This window comes from Trachymyrmex cornetzi, unplaced genomic scaffold, assembly GCF_001594075.2.
Source record: "Trachymyrmex cornetzi isolate Tcor2-1 unplaced genomic scaffold, Tcor1.1 scaffold37, whole genome shotgun sequence".
Taxonomy (NCBI): Eukaryota; Metazoa; Arthropoda; class Insecta; order Hymenoptera; family Formicidae; genus Trachymyrmex; species Trachymyrmex cornetzi.
Genome location: NW_017298429.1, coordinates 420,682 through 440,761, shown reverse-complemented (window position 1 = coordinate 440,761; position 20,080 = coordinate 420,682). Strand labels below are relative to the sequence as shown.

The following is a 20,080-nucleotide window of genomic DNA, read 5'->3' as shown; positions in this document are numbered from 1 at the left end:
CCAATAGGTCCCCACGACGCTCGAGTAAATCCACATTTAGCCTCTCGGCCTCCCCTACTATATAGTCTCAAGTCGGTTTATAAAGAATAAATATAAAATTATTTAGAAACAAATATTATATTTTTCAACAGATATTGTCTAAAAAGAGGGGACCAAAAATTATTAAGGCTGTTGCTGATTATCTTACATTGTTATTATTGCATCATGTTGTAACGTTATCGGCATGTTATCACGTTATTAATGTTATCGTCATCACTGCGACATCGTCATTTAGTGTTTATCCTTTATTTTGATACAATATTCTTGGATATTGACAAAGGTCGATAAGAAATTATCCACTAGGATATCCTGCTTTGATAACGACAAATTATCGTTAATTGTTTTATTACCACATATATTTACAAATCCTTAATGAACAATTATTTGTACACTGTCCAAAGTTTCGTTAGATAATTTATTACAGATTAAGAAATTAACAAGAAATTATTCCCTTCGATTTTGATCAGCTTTGAATATGTTAGTCTCTAGACAAAAATAAGGAACTTGTATTTTTTAATAAAGATTCATTTGCACTTTTTTTTAGGGTGTGCAACGCCTCTTCACAAAAAATCGGTTTTTTTCTTTCGAAGTAAATATTGTCGAAACTGTAAAAGATAGAAAAAAATGTTCCGAATAAAAGTAGAATTTCAAAGAAGGCTCCAAAAGTACTTTATAATAATTTAAAAAAATTTGTTTACATAACACATTTTTATTTATAAAAATTAAAATTAAAAAATTTTTTTAATTATAGTTACTAAGCACTCTTAAAATCATTCAACTTTTATTTCAAACATTTTTTTTCTATCGTTTACAAATATTCGCTTCGTGAGACAATAACTAGTTTCCTTCAAAGGAGTGTTGCACTCCCTAAAAGTGCGATTGGGCTCTTACAAAAAAATAAGTATCCCTTATTTTTGTTTAGAAAACAACGTATTTAAAGCTCATAAAAAATTAAAAGACACTTCCATGAATTGTAAGAAAAGAATAGTTCAGTGAATATTTTCTTTATTTACAGCCTAAATGTACCTTTGACATAACAAAGCGTGAGACAAAGATAATTTGTTTCAATTTATTTTCACAATTTTTAAGAAAGCCTAACCGCAGCAATACATATTTTTTTAATTTATTTTTACTATCTGATATTATTTAATATTTTTGTTTTTAATATAACTTAACAATAGGGACTATTTAACGGAAACAGCTGTTACTATAGAAGCTATACAGAATGATCCAAAATAACATTTTAACCGCTTTTATGATCAGTTTGAATATGGTATTTTAAGAATGTCAAACAGTTCCATCAGAATTTACCGGACGAAATTTTATCAGCGTCTTTGTTTGTCTAGCCTCCATATTATTCCGACAATTATTGACGGCCTTGGAATTTATACTCTCAATGCCACTGGCCATGTTTATAGCCTGGTTTATTAAACCAGTATTACTCGAGTCACAAGATTTTTTGTTTCTCTTCCTTCGAGTTTTCTTAGTCCCTACAGTCAGAATCCAAACTGTCTTGATCCTGCTAGTATTGTAGCTAACATGATTTAATGACTGGTCGATAACGTTAGTTCTTGTTGGCCTTGATGAGCTACATATTTTTTACATATCGCTACTAATTACAATTTTCTCAGACAGGTTTCGCTTTATTTTTTATCAATACGTTCAGGGTAAACCGTACAAAATATACTCTTATTGTACATAATGGGTGTTCTTGGAGAAATTTCTCGCCACGATGCAATACAGGAATCATTTCGATTCCTCGAACAAAACTTGCCGATTTATGCTTTATTTACGACTGATATATCCTGCTATCACCATGAGCAGCAGCAACAGGTTCCTGTTGCGCAACGCCGACAAAAAAAGGATTCCTCGTATCGAATGCGTGTTGCATTTCGCTTCGTAAGATTCTCTGGTTATCCGATATTACGACATTCTCGGAATATTGAATAAAGTTCAGGCAATTTTTTATGCAAGAATAAAATATTAATAATTTTTTTGCAGATTTGTTTCTTATTACAAAAAATATATATTTAAGAAAATTATTTTTTATATTAGATATAATTTACCAAAAACTGCGTAGAATTATATTTTTATGCTTATCGAGAATCCCAATTATCTTCGACTACGCGCGATTATTGAAATGTACTTTCAACATGTATATGTAACAATGTGCATATTTTCGAATCCTCAGAGATCCCAACGAAATGAGAAATTGGCACAAATGTGAATCTTGCCATGTCTTCACTTATTATTATTATTATTTGTACTTATCTTGCAGAATCTCTAGTCCTAGATTATTTTCATGTTTACATGTGTATATGAAAATACAAGATTTTAGAATTCCGGTTATTGTATAATTGAGCAGCTGATTGATAAAATTCTTGAAATTTGTGAACTCGACGCACTGATAAAATTAGATTTATATTTTTTTAATGATATTTACTACACAGTGTAAATATCGTGTAACTGAATTTAACTGCAGATCAGTTAACCGCAAATTCAATTGTTCATTATTTATCCGTTTGTTCATTGATTAATCTATTAACTAAAAAAGAAAAAAACTGAATGAGTTCTTCAAATTTCAAGACAATGGATGTGTGTTGTATGATTTATATAAATCAAATACATAGACCGGTATTCATAATCGGTTCTTATTAAGACCGTCTTAAGATACTAATACGGCTTCCTGATTGATTCATCTTAAGATTATACTTAAAATGATCGGTAATACAAGAACAGACTATGAATACCGGCCATAATTTCGTTCCCTTTATACATCAGTGTTTTTTTAATATTTAAAGGTATCAAGATATGAAGTCTTTATGGATTTATACTTAAGTGCATTTAGAATTAGATTTATAATTTTATATCGTTACTGTGTGGTCATAAAATTTTCACGTACACACACATTAAAAGAGATTGTAGTTTCAGTACTCAAAAAAATTATAGAATACCCACAACACAAAAAATTTTCTCTTTGAAAAATATTGAAATATATTTTTAAACTTTTGTAATAATTAAATCCAAAAATATCAAATCATTGTTTCGTACAATTTATTGATACTAAACATTTTCTTGAACATAAAAAAATGTAATAACTACATTTTTGAACATGTTTATGCAACAGTTTTAATGACTACAGCATTTAGAAGATATCTTATTTTTATTTTTTATTTATATTAATGTCCATATCCTCGCGATATATATACATATGACATTTGTGTTATTTAAAGCATTTGGAATCTAACTTCCAGTATAACTGAAAAAAAAAGAAAGCATAAGGAATTTATGTTGTTTATGGTGTGTTGCATGGAATGATAATACAAATCATGTGGTAACGACTTACGTAAAAACGCTCGATAATCTATGAGTATGATATAACATATCTTACGTTATATTACGGTAGAAGTTCCATAGTCGCAATGATTACGTGTTCTGTAAAACATATTACCATATATATATAATTTTTTTTTATGTGTAATCACGATACCCAAATATACGAAATTCATACTTGGATGTCACGAATACACCAAAAAATCACAGACAGCATAATTTATTTTAGATAATTTTTAGAATTGTCTAAAATAAAAATGTTAAAAATAAATTTTTACTTTATGGTTCTTTTTTTGCGGCCGAATTTTGCATTCACAAACGTGAAAACTGGTATCAATGAAAATGAGTTTTGGGCAGAATAAAAAAGACGCGAAAGTGGAGCTTCTGCTGTATTTGCAAATTTTTACACATTTAGTCACGGTCTTGTCGAATTAAAAAATGATTAAAAATCTTTTATTAATCATCATCTTGTGTTATTTAAATACTTTGTAGGTTATTTTATGTGATTCCAAACAATTATTAAATAAATTTATTTCATGAATATATAAATATTCGTGACTTGTATCTACTGTCTAGCTCTATCAATTGAATTACAAATTCGAAACAAGAAACTTAATGAACTTTCACTATTATAACATTTAAGTAAACCGAAAGACAATTCGATTAAACATATATGTACATATATAACGCAAGAATATATACGATATATTCTAGAAATCGGAGATGTAATTTAATAAATGGGCAGGGTAAGAGAGAAGTTGAAAATAATGTAAATTATGTAGTAACATACATGTATACACTTCACTGCGTTTGTAAGTAGTATAGTAATAAGTACATTTGGAAGTAGTGAAGCATGTAACTTATCATGTAAGTTATTTGTTGGATTCATATATATATATAACGCACATAGTACAAAAGTGTTTTAGCTTTATGTACTGATAGTTATGTAACATTAGATGTATTTGATATGTAATTAATTAAAAAAAGAAAAAATAAATTATTCTGGATATGTACTACGAATCAAATTATGTATAAATTATTTCAATCATAATGTAAATGTGATTTAAGTCTTTCTGATTGCTTATCAAGTATTTTTCTATCGATATTTCATTATTATTGTTAAATCGTATTTATTAGTATTAGATAGTATAAATTAATACTCCCTATATATAAATTATCAACACATGTTTACATTTTACATCTCACTGATTTGTAAAAATGAATGTTTTTCATTTGGGTTGATTGTGAACTACGAGAATAGTTAAAGTTACTTGCAAAACTTTTGCTTCTTTGATTTCTTTCTTGATTAAAATATTTATTTGGATATCTCAATATATTCTTATAAAATAAAAATAAAGATAAAAACACAAATTCAATAATATTTTTGTAAGTAAAGTTTGATGAGAGCATTTGATTTAAAAAAATATATTTACAACCGATCTCTAAATTATAAATGGAATGAAAAAATAAGTTTATTTTTAAAAGTGATAAATAGAAAATTTATCATTTTCGTCGCTCATATTTTAATATTTTGAGTAAAAACATTTTACATATTTTTATATACGAAATATTATACATATATATATATTTATATAACATATACAATTATTTTAAAAATATTGCACAAAGAATTTATCTTTACAATATTTTTGTCTTTACAATATTAAAATTTGGATACAATTTTGAACTGTTAAAAATATCACGAAATTTAATATATTTTTAAGTTATACAAGTTAAATTTAACATTACATTAAAATTAATATATCTGCAACTGAAAAGTATATTTGTGTACATATACATGAAATTAGCGTACTTTTCATAAAATTTTACAAAGATTAGTACATTTTTTATTAAATTTTATATAGATTTGCATGAAATGTAATATAAGTAAACGTTAAATTTAAGTTACTTTACTTTCATTGACAACATTAAATATTTTTAATGTACCTTGAAATTTGCCTCCATTACATGTAACGGAAGCAAATTTTTTTTAACAGTGTAGGTAATGGCTTATTGTAGAAAGTCTTATATTTAAGACTACTATAACTTAATTTTCAGTTGAACCATTCGTTAGATATTTTTTCTCAGTTACTTCATAACCATAAACTTCCCTTATATATTAAATTCATAATGAAATTTCTAACTATGAATATAATTTTTTGCCTATTATACATATACATAACATGTTGCATTATATTGGAAAGAATAATTAGATTGAATCAATATCTAAAAGAGTAGATATAAAACGTCTAAAATTATCTAAACACCTTTAACAAGATCTAACAAAATGTCAGATGTAATTTTTGAAAAATTATAACAAATATTTGGAATAAGAGCAGTTTAAGAAAATTTTAAGCATATTTCGAAATTCTAGACTTTCTTACACTTTCTCCTGACTTTTCCCGGTTTTCCATGATCAATTTCAATTTCCCTGATTTATCCCGGTTTTTCAGATCTATAGTAACTCTGAATTTATTATGTTTGTCTTGCATCATTAATGGTAGCTGGTACTCTTACTTCAATGCCATCGAGTTCTTCAGTCATGATTATCTGACAGCCCAATCTTGAACTATAATTAAATACATATATTTAAAACAGTGACAAATAAAAAAATATATAACTGACTGATAAAATAAATAAAATAAGTTTACTACATGTTTAAAAAAATATAAAAATGCGAAAGTATAATGGAAGTAGAAAAGAGACTGAGACAATTAATTTGAATAACAAATCAAGCGATGTTCGACTCTGATAGGCTCCTACTTAAAGCAAATTTTATTCAAAATCATCCCTTAAGGGTATAGGTATACGAAGCTAATTCATGAATAAATGTAGGAGACATTACAAAGTGAGATTTAGAGATTGTTTCTCTCTCTCTCTTTCTCTTTCTCTCTCTCTCTCATTTGTACAGATCTTTTATTAGCATATAAAACATTTCTCAAGAAAGAGAGAAAGAGTACAATTCAAATAAACATACGTTGGTCCTCGCTCTTGTGCCAAATCCAGCATGTCAATTTCTTCTTCTGTAGGTTTGTCTGGAAGATTATCAAACACATCCTTAGAAAAAATTAAATGACAAGTGCTGCACGTTAATGTTCCTTCACAAGCTCCTATATTCAAGATAGAAAATACATGCTTCATTAAACTTGTGCACGATTATTAAGAGAACAGATTTTTGCATAAAATGTTCATACCATAACCATCCAACTCAAGGTCATTGTTCACAACAATATCTAAAATATTGTTTCCAATTTCTCCCTTTGCTTTTATCTTTTCTCCATTGGCTTTAATAAATGTTACAGTAACCCTGAATAAAATATGTATAATATTTATTTTTGGTATTTCGCCTAGATAGTTTTATCGACAAAAGTTTAATTTTACTTAAATATTCACGAATTAATAATTCTTAGCAATGCAAATTTTAATTAATTATTTACACATTGCTAAAGTTAGACATAATTTTATCTAGAAATTTGTAATTTTGTTTAATTAAACATATCTAAAAATTTCTCGTGATATTAGAAATTTTTCTTCGTAGCAACTTTTACAAGACATTTCAAAATAAAAAAGTTATTAATAACATTTAACAATACTAATCTTACTAATTACCTTGACACTATAGTGTCAAGTAGAAAGCGACTGAGTATATAAAGAACTTTAACTACTTTGACCAAACTCTAATTATCGGCAATTAACTTGTCAAATGTAACTTAGTGCTCTAACGTGAACAGAATTATCACTATTTGTTATCTGACAAGTGAGAAGAAATTAGATTAGGAATGATGAATTGTATGTACAAGTTTGTAAACAATTCGAGTGAACTGGGCATCAATTAAATTAATCCGAACTTGGACAAAGTTACTTAAAAGTTCCAAACGTTCTCCTGTTCGAGAGAACGATCATTGTTCCAATTTTGTTTACTTACTCTTTATTCTTAAAGAGCGGTTGCATGAGAGACACAGTTCTCGCGGGGACAACTTGACTAGACATGTACGTGAATGCGTAATTCGTTCCTAAGACAAAAGACGATCGTAATCCCCGCATCAGTGCCATTATCCAATGTGAGGCATCAAATCGCTCGCACGGGTACACAAGTGTTTTTTTTATTCAGGACGCAGCCGAAAATCAAGTTTGAGAGACCACGTTGGAACGCGTATCCACGGACGCGTACCTCGGATCGTAATACGTCTGCGCAAACGCACAATTCGTCCGTTCTTATAAACACCGCGATAAGAGCTGGCTAAGCTGGCTTCACTATTCACTACAATCAACACCAAAGTGATGAATTTTAACGAAACACGGCAGGTCAATCTTGCCCCTCGCACACTGTCCGACTGTGTCCGACTTAAGGCGACAGCTCGACTTTAATTCCCTGACGAATCACGACTGATCCATCGGATCCATCGAATCCATGTGCCATCATGTGCCAAGCATGCCAAAGCATGCCAAGCATTGGAAAGTAAAAATTCTCCGAACTGATTCTGCGCGCATGCGTGGACTACGTCATTGCATATGCAATCGGTTTCACGATATCGAAATGCTACGCTAGTTGTTTTTCTCTTTCTTTAACGCGCTCATGACAATTGTTAATTTATTAAATTCTTAAAATATTCTACTATGACGATGTTAATAATGTGCAATATATATGTAGGATAAATCATACAAAATGTTAGATTTTAATATTGTAGGAACCACCAAATAATAAAAATACATAATTTTGTCGTTCTCTTAGATGTTACAATTGAATTCACCTCAATTTCTTGGTTAGGGGAATATTTAAATTTCAAATGCTTTGCGTTAAGAACAAAGTAACTTTTATTCAAAATACTTCTCTTCTAAAATCATCCAAGTTGTAAGTACGAAAATATTCTTTCATTATGTACTACAAAAAAATATATACAATTGTAACATTACGTCAAACATTACCAAACTAAAAATCACTTTCATTAAAAATCATTCTAATAACTGTCCACCTCTGTATTCTGTAACTTGTTAGGCAATCGTTATGTGTTCACGACTGCATAACAAGTTACAGAATACACGGGCTGGGTAGGGATAAAAACGATAAAGACTTTACAAGGAGTATCTGGCTTTCCGTTTATTTGCAAATAAGGTAGAGCTACATTGTTAGTCGTACTAATTACAGACAAAAATGCTTCTTAGATACAAAGAAATTTATTTATATCAAGTGAACGAGAAATTGATATTTCTAATATTGTATTAGAGAATATTAGTATTATTCTAAGATTTTTATCAGCAAAGTATTTACTAAAGTAATCGATAACAGTCACACATATGAAATTACGATCTAATTCAAGTATTGGCAAAAAATCATATAATCCTAGAGTGCAGAATTTATTACGTGATCAATAATCTATATTTAAATTGTGCTTACATGAGATGCACACATTGCTCAGTCGCTTTCCTCCAAGCTAATAACTGAAAATTGAAATTGTGTATTTTATTATTTCACATATTGTGTGTATATATATATATATATATATATATATAATTATGTTTCGACAATGGTCAATGACAGTCCTTCGGCAATATATGATATTAATGATACAGTACTTATATATGTATGCATGTATATATATATTTATATTAAAATTACATAAGTTGAAAATTGCAAGATTTAGATTATATTATAATTGATACATATTATGTTTTCAACTGAAGAAGATACAATACAAATGTAAAAATGAAACATGTAATAATGATTAAATATTTCGCACGTGTAGCACATTATGCACAGAAATTGTTTTTATCCAATTAAAGAAAATATATCTTGAAAAAATGTATATTTGCATGATTTTATAAGAACAATCAATTGTACGAGATTTGGAAGAAAGTGAAACGGACATAACAGAAAATGAATCAAATAAATGGAAAATGTATAGCAAAAGACAATTTTCGACGATAATATTAAGCTCGAAAGACATCTGTCTTTTCGATTTTAATTTTTTACATCTTTAATTTTATTATTACCGCTTTTATCTTCGAGGATCTCGCTCTTCTCAGTTTCTTTTTCTTTTCCGGGCTGTTTCTTGTCCGAATTACGAAAACGATCGTAACGCGAATCTTCATCATCACTCGATTTTGATGCTCCCGCCTCGTTCTCTCTTAAAATGTCGCCTAAATCCTTGTCGACATCATCCCAAATCATTTTATCGCTACCATGCGCACGGTAGTCGTCGTCATCTTCATCCCCCTGATTATTCTTACTGTCTTTCACATTCTTTTCAGATTCTAAACTATTAGATTTTTCTTCTTCAATTTTAATATATTCTGTGCCGCAAACGCTGTTATTATCAGCCGCAGTAGATACTGGTGTAGCAGATACTTGTGGCTCGGAACTGATAGGAGAAGTCTTTGCATTATCCGATGTATTATTAGTCACGGTGGAATTGGTAGAATTCACATTCGTTGAAGATGACGATTGCAGATGTATTCTTTCCGCTTGACGTCTAAGCGCCTTATCATCATTATCTCGCACATACCTGCAACACATACGATATTGTAAATACCACTAATAGTTTACCTACCGATTATCTTATCCTGCTGAACAGTGATGATATACCGTTTAAGATGACTGCGAGTGGAACAATGTAAAGCGACTGCTCGCTCTGTATTTTCGCTGCGTGGCAGATATACTTTACATAACTCGCAGTATTGTACTTCGACACGTTTTATGTATTCCGCACCAACTTTTATCATCTGTTTGCCCTTTGATTTTTTCTCCGCTTCGCTTGAACTTTCACCCTCAGCTTTTTCTTTCTTCTTGTCGTTAGTCTCCTCGTCTTCTGTAAACAATAATGGTGTAACATAAGACAAAGTGATATTAGATTTAACTATGAAGAAGATGCTTCGACAAATTAGGATTATATTTCGTACATTTTTGTTACATACCATCTACATCGCCTACAGAATCCAAAGTCATAAAATTATCAAGATTGACTTCCTTATCATCTTCTTCCGGCGCGCTCGAATCTGCCTCTGCTTCGCCGCTTCCATTTGCATTCATTCTTTCTCTCAGTATGCTCTTTCTCTGACAAAAGAGAAAAGAACAATCGATTTATATTAGTCTTATTATTGTACCAATAAAAAAATCAGTAACAATAATTATCAAAATATTAAGAGTTACCTTGATGTGTTCTAGGGAACACATATGTGTCTCAAAGAACATTGGTGATCGGAATTGGATACGACAAACACGACAGAATGGTGTGAGGAATCGTTTCATTTGGCGATGAGATTCAGACAGTTGATGGGCAGCTTTTAAGGAACGGTAATTTAATTTGCAAATAGCACAGAACATAGTGCGAGAAGGTAGAGTGCCGCGTGCTGCATCACGAGCTTCGATACGTCTTTGCTCTTGCCGTTGAACAACTCGCATACGTGTAAGAGTGACCTTATGTCGAGCTGCAATTCGTTTCATCGCCGCGCTATGACGTCCAGAGAATAGATGGAGCGAATATTCTTTGAACGTAACGCTGTGATGGGCGCAATGCGGACATTTCAATTTTATGAACTTTCTACCGTCCCGTCTACTTGGCAATTCTTCGGAATCTGCATTTCTATCACGTTCCTCTTTTTCATTTTCATCACGTTCCTCATCATCACCATCTTCATCCTCCTACAAATTCAATAAAATAGAACCAATAAAATAATAATAACGACAACAATAGTATATCCATTTTAATAGTAATAGGTGACAAATATTAAAAAGCCCATCAGAGTCTACAGGTTGTTCAAATGCACAGAAAACTCTTTATTTTCGTGTGAATGTAACAAAACGAATCAAATAAATGTTTCGACCCTTCAATTTGGGTCCTTATCAATATAAAATCTAAATCGAAATTACGCAATAAATAACGCAAATTCCGTGATAGTGATTCCCGACAATATAGCTCGTTCTTCTTTATCCAAATGCCAACTTAGCTATGTAATGAATAGCCACATGATTATCAGAAATATTAACTTATACAATAATAATATAAAAACTTACATAAAGAAAAATCTATGCATTGCGGCAGTAAGTTGAATCATAACGCTCATCAGATTGTCAGATTTGCTATGTAATCAAAGACTAAATTCAAAAGAAAAACGAAAAACAAAAAATTAGAGAATTACTAAAATCATTTATCTGAATTTTAATTTTATTAACTTACATGTAAGCGTTTTTCGCGACTCGACGTAAAGATCTTGTGGTGTCGACAGTTAGAGATGAAATGAGAGTCAAAATAATAAAGACATGTAGTTATTAAAATAAAAATAAAAATAAGAACAAAGGAAGGAAAAACAGTCACAATTTCGTAAACAAATTCATATATAATGGGTCTAAAGAATACGTATCATTCTGTAGATTCAAACTCTGCTTCTGTTGCTTTATATGGATCATTTCCGAAATCAGTCTTTTATTGAACACCCTTTCTTCGTCTAATATCTTGACATTTTTGACAGTCGAAACGTTTATTTGATTCGTTTTGTTACATTCACATGTAAATAAAGAGTTTTCTGTGCATCCGAACAACTAATGTAGGCTCTGATGGGCTTTTTTTATATTTGTCATTGATTGATTCTTTCGAGCCTCATTTTATGTAGTAATAATAGGGCTGAAACAACTCACTTCTCGCTTCTGATCGTCATCTTCTTTAATATCATCATCCTTTTCTTCCTCATCTTCGGTATGTTGCCTTTCTCTATCTTGCTTTTCCTTTTTACGTTTATCCTCTTTTTTCTTCTTCTCATCTTCCTCTTCCATGTCCTCTTCATCGCGTTCATGTGGCTGCACAATGTCGATGCACAATAAATATCATAAAATTATTCAAACATGTAAGAGAATGTGTATTGTCATTATATTTAAAACCATTATATAAAATATATATTTAATATGCTATTAAATATTATATGAGCAAACTGTCAGCGAGTCCATCATTAAGAATTCAATGCTAGATATTCGATCATGCGATTTTAATACGAGCACTAACAATTAAAATTAATTCATGCAAATTAAATTTTAACAATGTATGTAATAGACGTGTGTCCTTTGTGATTCCTAATTTTTATATTATACATATTTGTAACAATCGCGTTACATAATATATTTAAAACCAGGATTATGAACGATAAGCTTGTCTAACGCCACTGCTGAATTACCTTTTCTTCGTCGTCCCAATTACTCTTATTATCATCTTCCTCGTCATCGTCATCGGAAAATTCTGCATTAATGGCTTTGGCCATCTCTCTATCCTTGTCCTTCACGCTGGTCCCGGATCCCGAGTCCTTTTTACTTCCGGGTAGCCTAGTAGTACCGCTACTAATGACACAGCAATTTTGTTTTGACTTATATTATTTTCCAGCATTCCATTTTCGTGCTTCTTTGTCTTTCGTTGTATCATCGAGCAAGACTTGCTTATAGATGATACGTAGAAAATATCGCGATAGTATCGGTTTAATATCTCGGCTTTATATCCCAAAATGTGAAATGCGTTTCGTAGTGTACGCTAAAAGTGTCTATTATTCATTTTTCTTTATTTTTCATCGCGTTCTGATATCTTCGCACACTCTCGGTCGTGCCAAAAAATATGATATGAATAGTATATAGTCATACCGCTATAAACTCTAAAGAGAATTATGTCTCATGACGAGTTAAGTACAATTATTTTAGCTCTCGTATCGAAAGTTATTACATTGCGTTTATACGTATCATCACTGATTTCTTCTTTATTAGAAAAAAGCTCTCTTTCTCTCTGTCGGCAGTGGAATATTTGTTTCATGATTGTTTGCATCTTGACTGTTTATCAATCGATTTACTTAGGCATTTATTCACGCATGTATATTTTGTCCGTTCGCTTTCATAAATTATCTTGTGACACTCAGGTCATCGACCGAGAGTCGGTTTGCATGAACCGACTTCAAAGAAGAATATTCAAGCAGGCTACGAAGATAGTATTTGCGTACGATTTTTTTTTTTTTGGTAAGTGACTGTATTAATAAATTACCTCCTGCGTAGTTTAGTAGTAGTCATGCGCACACGCTGGATGTAGTCTCGTGAGCGTGAGCCTAGCAGCTTTCGACGATAGTCGAGCGAGTGCAGAGTACGCTTGCGAGCCATGAGGACGTCCGATCGAGAGCTCACACGATGAAATGCACCACCTCTACCACCGGTGCCGCGGGTCGAAATGCGACCTCTGTAATTCGAACTCTGATGCGATATTCTTCCTCGACTCGAGGTGTATCTCTGAGTCGGTGGCGGTGCCATTTCGCTAATCCGAGGGGGTGGCGGAGGCGCATAGCTCCGTGATGCGGAATGACGGTCCTCCGAACGGTGGTACGATGACGCGCGTTCGCTCTGTCTCTTGTCCTCGTATACGTTGGACGATGACGATCCCTTGTTATCGTCATAAGCCGCCGATGTGGACGAACCGTACGATGAATACCTCTGTGAGCCGCTACCGCTACCTCCACCCTGCCAAATCAAATTTAATTGTGCTCCTTCCATGCATTTCTTTCTTTTTATTTCGTCTCCCATCCTTTTGCTCTTTTATTCTATTTTATTTTATTCTACGCACATATGTATGTATATTTACATATAAGTATACACGTATTATGTGTGCTTATGCATACATATCCTTTTTCTCCCCTTCTACGTGTACGTATATATCTACGTCATATTTACCTCTTAATTGCTACTGTCCAACTGGTGTTAAGTCTAATCAAGTGACTAACCGACTGACATCGAGTGATGGATTGATTGAGTGATCGACTGACTAAATGGCTAAATGACTAACTCAATCGACTGAATAAAAAACTGATTGATCGATTAATAGCATAATGTCGGTATTGTAATTTTAACTGATGTTTCTATTTTCAGTTTTCAAACCCATTTGCATTTCATCATTCGATTATCACGTGCATGCAGTGCTAATTGTCTATTGTTTAAAATGGTTCAGCGTCATGACCGTCATATATGGGATTAATAATTGTAATTACTCTATGCTCATTGTATCACCTAGATATACAATTTGATTTTCCCTAAATAATTAAGAATCCCTAAGTATCTTTTCATTGCCTCATTATAAAAATGTACTTTCTATTGATATTTGCAATATCGGGAGTAGTAGCAGCGCTCGTTTCCCTCGAGCTAACGAATTCTATCTCGTCATTCAACGATGTATGTATATATATATATATAACGTACGTATAATGCTCTCGATAGACCTTTCCAACTTAGTCGAATTATCTGTCATTAGGCGTGATGTGTCAAATATTTCATATACACGAAGATGAATCGAATAAAAGTAACAAAGTTGTCGTTATGTACGTAATCATTTGTGAATATTTATGCGTATAGTTGCGTTTGATAATAAGATAGTTTGAACGATATTATATATACGTATATATACTTGTATATCCATATTTCGCTCGTCTCCCCCATATGTATCATGCATGCCAAGTATTTCCCTAGTATCATTCTGTAGGGATATGCATACATTAGACATTAATTCTTTCCTAATTCCCTTTTTGTTATGCGTAAGGTCGATAATATGTCCCAATATATAATAATTGGAAAGGCCTACGAACGTATAAATATTAATCAAAATTTGTGCTCTTGTAATTTAGCATTTGTGATATAATTTAAATAATTGATTAAACGATGTTTATGGGTAATATTTCATGAAAATCCCATGTCACAAGGCGATGCCTGAGAAGACGTTGTTATCTCTCTACAATTTCTCTATACTCTTTATTCTCGTTACTGCATAATAAATCGGCATAATTGCGCTTATTGTTCTCTAACGGGGAATAACATGATGTAACTCTCTCACGTCTATCCATTCAATTTGTCATTGACTTTTCAAATAGCTCTCAAACTTTACTAGGATATGTGCGGACAGCAGGTAATATCATATAAATACCATCTAGGTATGTTTCATCTTTTAACGATTCATCTTTTAATAATTTGACGTTTTTGTAGCGTTCCTCTGCAGTAGCGCCCCAACGCAAAAAGAACGAGTGTTCGAGAAGCCGTTGGTTCGCGTTGCTTGAAAGGAAAGTAGGATAACTTATAAATGTTCTGTCTAAGATATACCAATTTTTCTTATATACGAGTGTCCTGAAATCATTTAATATTCCTTTGTGTAACTCATTTTTTAATACGTTACACTTCAATCTATAAGTGACAAACTTTCAGGACCATCGTTACATTACACATAAAACAAAAATAATATTTCAATCTTCTATTGAAAAAAATTTTTCATTAAATTTTTCATAGAAATTCAAGTTGGGAAATATTCATACATAATCATATAAAGTATTGTATATTGATGTCGTACTATATTTTTCTTTTAACCTCTTCAAACCTGATTTTATTGGAACCATGTTAAAAAAAATTTTTTTAATTCAGTTCATGCGTACTTAGATAAATAATTCATACTAAACAATTAATTTTTTTTTCCAAAATTTTAACTATCTTTCCAACATATACATTATTATGTACATCAATTTCAGATGTCAATAAAATTAAATAATTTCAACAAATAATATCTTCAAATTTGATATACATTACAATGTAATGCTGGGTCTAAAGACAGAATTATTAATCATCTTATGAAAGATAGAGAAACGGATAAAGATTACAAAGAGAGAGACAGGGGAAGATACATACCTGATAAGAATCACTTCTTATCCTTTTACGTGCTGAGTCACTTGATGATCGATGGTCATCTCTGGCAGAATAAGAATCCTAAAAAAAAAGGAACCGTTTTAGTATTCTGAATATGTCACAAAAACGCTTCCAATAAATAGTCTAATAAATAAATTTAATAAATAGAAATATAATCTCAATTTGTATTCTTACACGAGGTCTTTTATAACTATTCGAATGTTCGCCACGACCGCCTCTGCTTGAATATCTTTCCGATCCTGTAAAGACAATAACGATCAACAATATTTACAATATTGTTTGTTTACTTCACATTAGGGAGATATCTAATACTTGTAATACTGTAAAGTATTACATATTTTATAATCTTTGTATTAGATATTTTATAATCTTTAATTTATATTACTTTCTATTTAATGCTTCTATTTAATGCTTTCTATTTAATGCTAAGATCCACTTGAGGCTTTGAAGAATTTTTAGATTGATCAGTTAGTAAAATTCTTTTTGTAATTGATAGATTAAAATAGCATCAAATAAATCGCATCCTAAGATTTCGTTGTCTTGGTCAATTAAATGCTTTGAAGCATTTGTAGCACCAAATGAAGCACAGCCTCAATTTAATATACTCTTATAAGTGTACTCTCTAATGCTTGTATAGAAATTAAAATTGAAATTAAATAAAGAAAATATCTAATTTTCAAATTAAATCTCTAGTTCGATATGGACATAATTGTTTTTCCAACAATGTTACTATTAAATACCTAACGTTTGTATATTACCTGAGTTATATTTGGATCTAGAATCATAATTTGTCGTCGAATATTTGAATCTGCCACCTCTCGAAGATGAGTATCCCCCTCTAGATACATTGCCTCCTGCTGAACCATTCCACTCGTTTCCACCACCTCGACCCCTGTAAGAACCCCCTCCGCGAGAACTAAATCCACGACCACGAGAACTCATGGTGGAACTAAAAGAAATAGAGAAAGAGATTTCTTGTTACGCTTATATTGCATTTATCCTTTTTCCCCATGTTTTATATCTTGACGTATTCTCTTGCATCTTAATAAAAAAAATTAAAATTTCTTTATGACTATAATTGAGCAACGAGTCTTATATACAAGTATGTTAACAAAATATAAAATTGTGAAAATATGGTAGGCAAAAACAGAGATAATATTAAAGTTGCTTAAAATACAAGATGTTTCAATAAAGTGCCACCAAAATAAAGTATTTATCGATCTTTTCAACTAAATGCAAATCCCCGCGGCGTAATTAAACATACATTACCAACCTGTATTTGTTGTAACCATAGCTCATGGTTGCAACTTATTGGTGACCGAGACAGAGAGAAAGAGAAAGGAACTGTAGTGGATACAGCGCCAATGGTCTATGAACAAAATAAATTTTTTTTGTACAACGTATGTGGCACAAGTTCCATTCATGGGAAATATACAATAGCCTCTCTGCGCTTACAAGTCATTATTCCAATTAATAATCATGACCGTAGTTGGAATCACATTGACGAATGACGCAATTTCGTGTAAAAATCCACGAATGAAATCAATTTTCAACGAGGGAAGGAAAAAGCGAGATTAGACACGAGAAAGATTTCGTAAGTACAACGGCGTCCATTGTTCGCGTTGGCGAAATCTCGATACCGGATGCGCCGAGCAACGTGATGGTGCGCCACGAAGTGGCGAAGGACATCCATGCCTTTCGTAACGCGGAATATTCAGGAAAATATATATTCCCACGTGAGAGCTACGAGTCGATAAAAAGGGTCGATAATCTCGTATTAACGCGACTTTTCAAGGCGATGGCCATATCCTATTTTACGCGTGATGAACGCGATATAGGAAACTCACCCGAATCAGTGGGAGTCGCTTCGTCTCTTCGTTGCGACACTTGCGACAAGAACGCGTCTACAATCGATTTCTTAATTCACTCGTACGTATATTACATACGCGGCCTGCTCGACGGGCAGCTCAAGTATCCCGATCGACGATACTGCGTGCCTCCTCCTCCTCCGAAAAAATCATGCAAGGTACCAAGGCCGGAGCAAATCGGACAGTCATTCACCGAGCAACTACGAACTAAAATGTCGGCACGCTCGTTTTGGAATAGGCCGTAGGCGTCCCTGCCACGAATAACGAAGAACATGCGTCACCTCCGACGTCCAATACGTCCAATTGCAGAACGAATTCTTTAGGGACTTTGGCTACAGACATTTTATCCCTGGAAAAAAAATTTCTATTGGATATCGGAAGATGGCTCCCCATGGCTGCGTTCGGAAATATCACCAGAGTGCCCCCGCATATCGTATTATCTTTGTTGTTCACTCAAGTGTTAAGGCCCGTCTACAATACACGGAGTAAGAAGTAAGAGTAAGAAATGACCAATCACAGTCGAAAGTGAGAAGAATAATCGACTGAAGGCCCGTCTACAATACACGGAGGCCATGGTCCGATTCATGCTAACAACGCTCATGAGTATCTTTCGTCTTCGTTTAACATTTGACAAGCAACAAGGATGAAATGATTTTTAAGCGTTGTAAGCGTGAATCGGACCGCGGCCGGAGTAAGAAGTAAGAGTAAGAAATTGACCAATCACAGTCGATTATTATTAAGTAAGATGGTACACGGAGGCATCCGGGTGATATTTTCGAACGCAGCCCATGAAAGTCAAGACTATCTCACGTACATACGTACAAAATTTTAGTCGCAATCGTAAAGTCTAAAGGCCCGTCTACAATACACGGAGTAAGAAGTAAGAGTAAGAAATTGACCAATCACAGTCGATTATTCTTCTCACATTCGACTGTGATTGGTCAATTTCTTACTCTTACTTCTTACTCCGTGTATTGTAGACGGGCCTTAATAGTATGTTAGCGTGCTAACATCGTTGTAAGCGCGTTTTGAATACGGACCTCTATCTCACATTATCCTATACGTCTTATCTTGTTTGACATAGTTTAAAGGCAGTTTCATAGCATGTCGGCCATGTTTAGTACTCTCCTTAGCACCTTTGTCATACTGACTCAAGCCGGTTGCGCCTCTCTGTGGTGCGTTCCGTATCGCGCATGATGCATCCATTGTCCTTGTTTAACATTTGGTCAGCAACAAGGGCCGGTATTCATAGTCAGATCTTATATTCAAAACCGTCTTAAGTACAGTCTTAAGAAGTCACGAACCAATCAGAGGGCTGCATTGGCGTCTTAAGACATTACTTAAGACGGTCTTGAAATAAGAACCGACTATGAATACCGGCCAAGGATAAACGACGCATTATGCGCATTATGCGAGAAACGGAACGCACCCTGATAAATCTAGGACTCTAACGGCCTTAACTGTATGACATGGTAGCCAATAAGCTTACAGCTCTTGTTTATTCGTTATCGCGTCGTATATTGCCGCGCGACAAGCATTTTCGCGTCAAAGTGTGAACGCGCCCTTAGACTTTCAAATCTTTTTTAGGTGATTGTAAATATAGAACTGGATTTTGACTAAATTCCAGTAATTATTCGAACGATATAATTATTTTTAATTACAACAAAACTTTGAATGATATATTTGTTGTTCTCGATCTAATTTTTCTCTATATAATAACAAAAAATTAATAATTCTAATAGTGATATAAGTAGGGATGGAAAGTTACTTTTAAAGTTACCTTTAAGTTACTTTTTATTTAGAAATTGAATACATTAAATTAAGATATTTTATTTCATATATCATATTTTATCATTTACTTCAACTTTGTATTATTATTTGTAATTTATTGTACTCAATTTCTAAATAAAAAGTAACTTTAAAGTAACTTTAAAAGTAACTTTCCCATCTCTGGATATAAGTATTGAAAATAAAGTATAATTTATATTTGAATTATATTAATTCTTTGTTTTAAAATTATTAATTTTCTAAAATTTTTTAATTAGAATTATTAATTAAATTATAATTATTAGTTTTACAAAATTATAAAATCATTGGTACACCACATTATTTTGCAACTATACTATTTCATTATGATGAACCAGGATAA

At 32.2% G+C, this 20,080-nt stretch overlaps 2 protein-coding genes across 7 annotated transcripts; both read right to left on the bottom strand.

Annotated features, from left to right (window-relative positions):
* Positions 1-5,537: 5,537 nt before the first annotated feature.
* Positions 5,538-7,816, bottom strand: Fdx2 (Adrenodoxin-like protein 2, mitochondrial Ferredoxin 2). Of its 2 annotated transcripts, none has more exons than XM_018511336.1 (4): positions 7,298-7,816; positions 6,567-6,679; positions 6,350-6,482; positions 5,538-5,941 (listed from the first exon to the last, which is right to left on the bottom strand). In XM_018511336.1, the coding sequence occupies exons 1-4, from the start codon at positions 7,423-7,425 to the stop codon at positions 5,848-5,850; spliced, it is 468 nt and encodes a 155-aa protein (XP_018366838.1). In that variant the 5' UTR covers positions 7,426-7,816; the 3' UTR covers positions 5,538-5,847. The 2 variants fall into 2 exon arrangements, with proteins under 2 accessions (XP_018366838.1, XP_018366839.1); XM_018511337.1 differs by having other exon boundaries at positions 7,367-7,816.
* Positions 7,817-8,463: 647 nt separating this feature from the next.
* On the bottom strand, positions 8,464-18,161 carry LOC108763597 (Ciz1 zinc finger protein). 5 transcript variants are annotated; one of them, XM_018511361.1, is made up of 13 exons: positions 17,911-18,161; positions 17,337-17,432; positions 16,822-17,012; positions 16,238-16,302; positions 16,046-16,123; positions 13,380-13,846; positions 12,535-12,694; positions 12,005-12,163; positions 10,520-11,011; positions 10,285-10,423; positions 9,956-10,178; positions 9,364-9,875; positions 8,464-8,811 (listed from the first exon to the last, which is right to left on the bottom strand). In XM_018511361.1, exons 2-13 carry the CDS (start codon positions 17,360-17,362, stop codon positions 8,786-8,788), a joined length of 2,538 nt encoding a protein of 845 aa, XP_018366863.1. In that variant the 5' UTR covers positions 17,363-17,432; positions 17,911-18,161; the 3' UTR covers positions 8,464-8,785. The 5 variants fall into 5 exon arrangements, with proteins under 5 accessions (XP_018366863.1, XP_018366864.1, XP_018366865.1 ...); XM_018511362.1 differs by having other exon boundaries at positions 12,535-12,691; XM_018511359.1 differs by lacking the exon at positions 8,464-8,811 and having other exon boundaries at positions 9,317-9,875.
* Positions 18,162-20,080: the final 1,919 nt, after the last annotated feature.

Coding starts and splice junctions, on each gene's coding strand:
- Fdx2 (XM_018511336.1), bottom strand. CDS start 7,425: ATGGCACTGATGCGGGGATTACGATCGTCTTTTGTCTTAGGAACGAAT. Junction 6,680..7,297: donor CCGCTCTTTAAGAATAAAGA/GTAAGTAAACAA, acceptor TATTTTATTCAG/GGTTACTGTAACATTTATTA. Junction 5,942..6,349: donor GCACAAGAGCGAGGACCAAC/GTATGTTTATTT, acceptor ATTTAATTATAG/TTCAAGATTGGGCTGTCAGA.
- LOC108763597 (XM_018511359.1), bottom strand. CDS start 17,362: ATGAGCTATGGTTACAACAAATACAG. Junction 12,164..12,534: donor ATTGGGACGACGAAGAAAAG/GTAATTCAGCAG, acceptor GACATTGTGCAG/CCACATGAACGCGATGAAGA. Junction 11,012..12,004: donor ATGACGATCAGAAGCGAGAA/GTGAGTTGTTTC, acceptor TTGAATTTGTAG/GAGGATGAAGATGGTGATGA.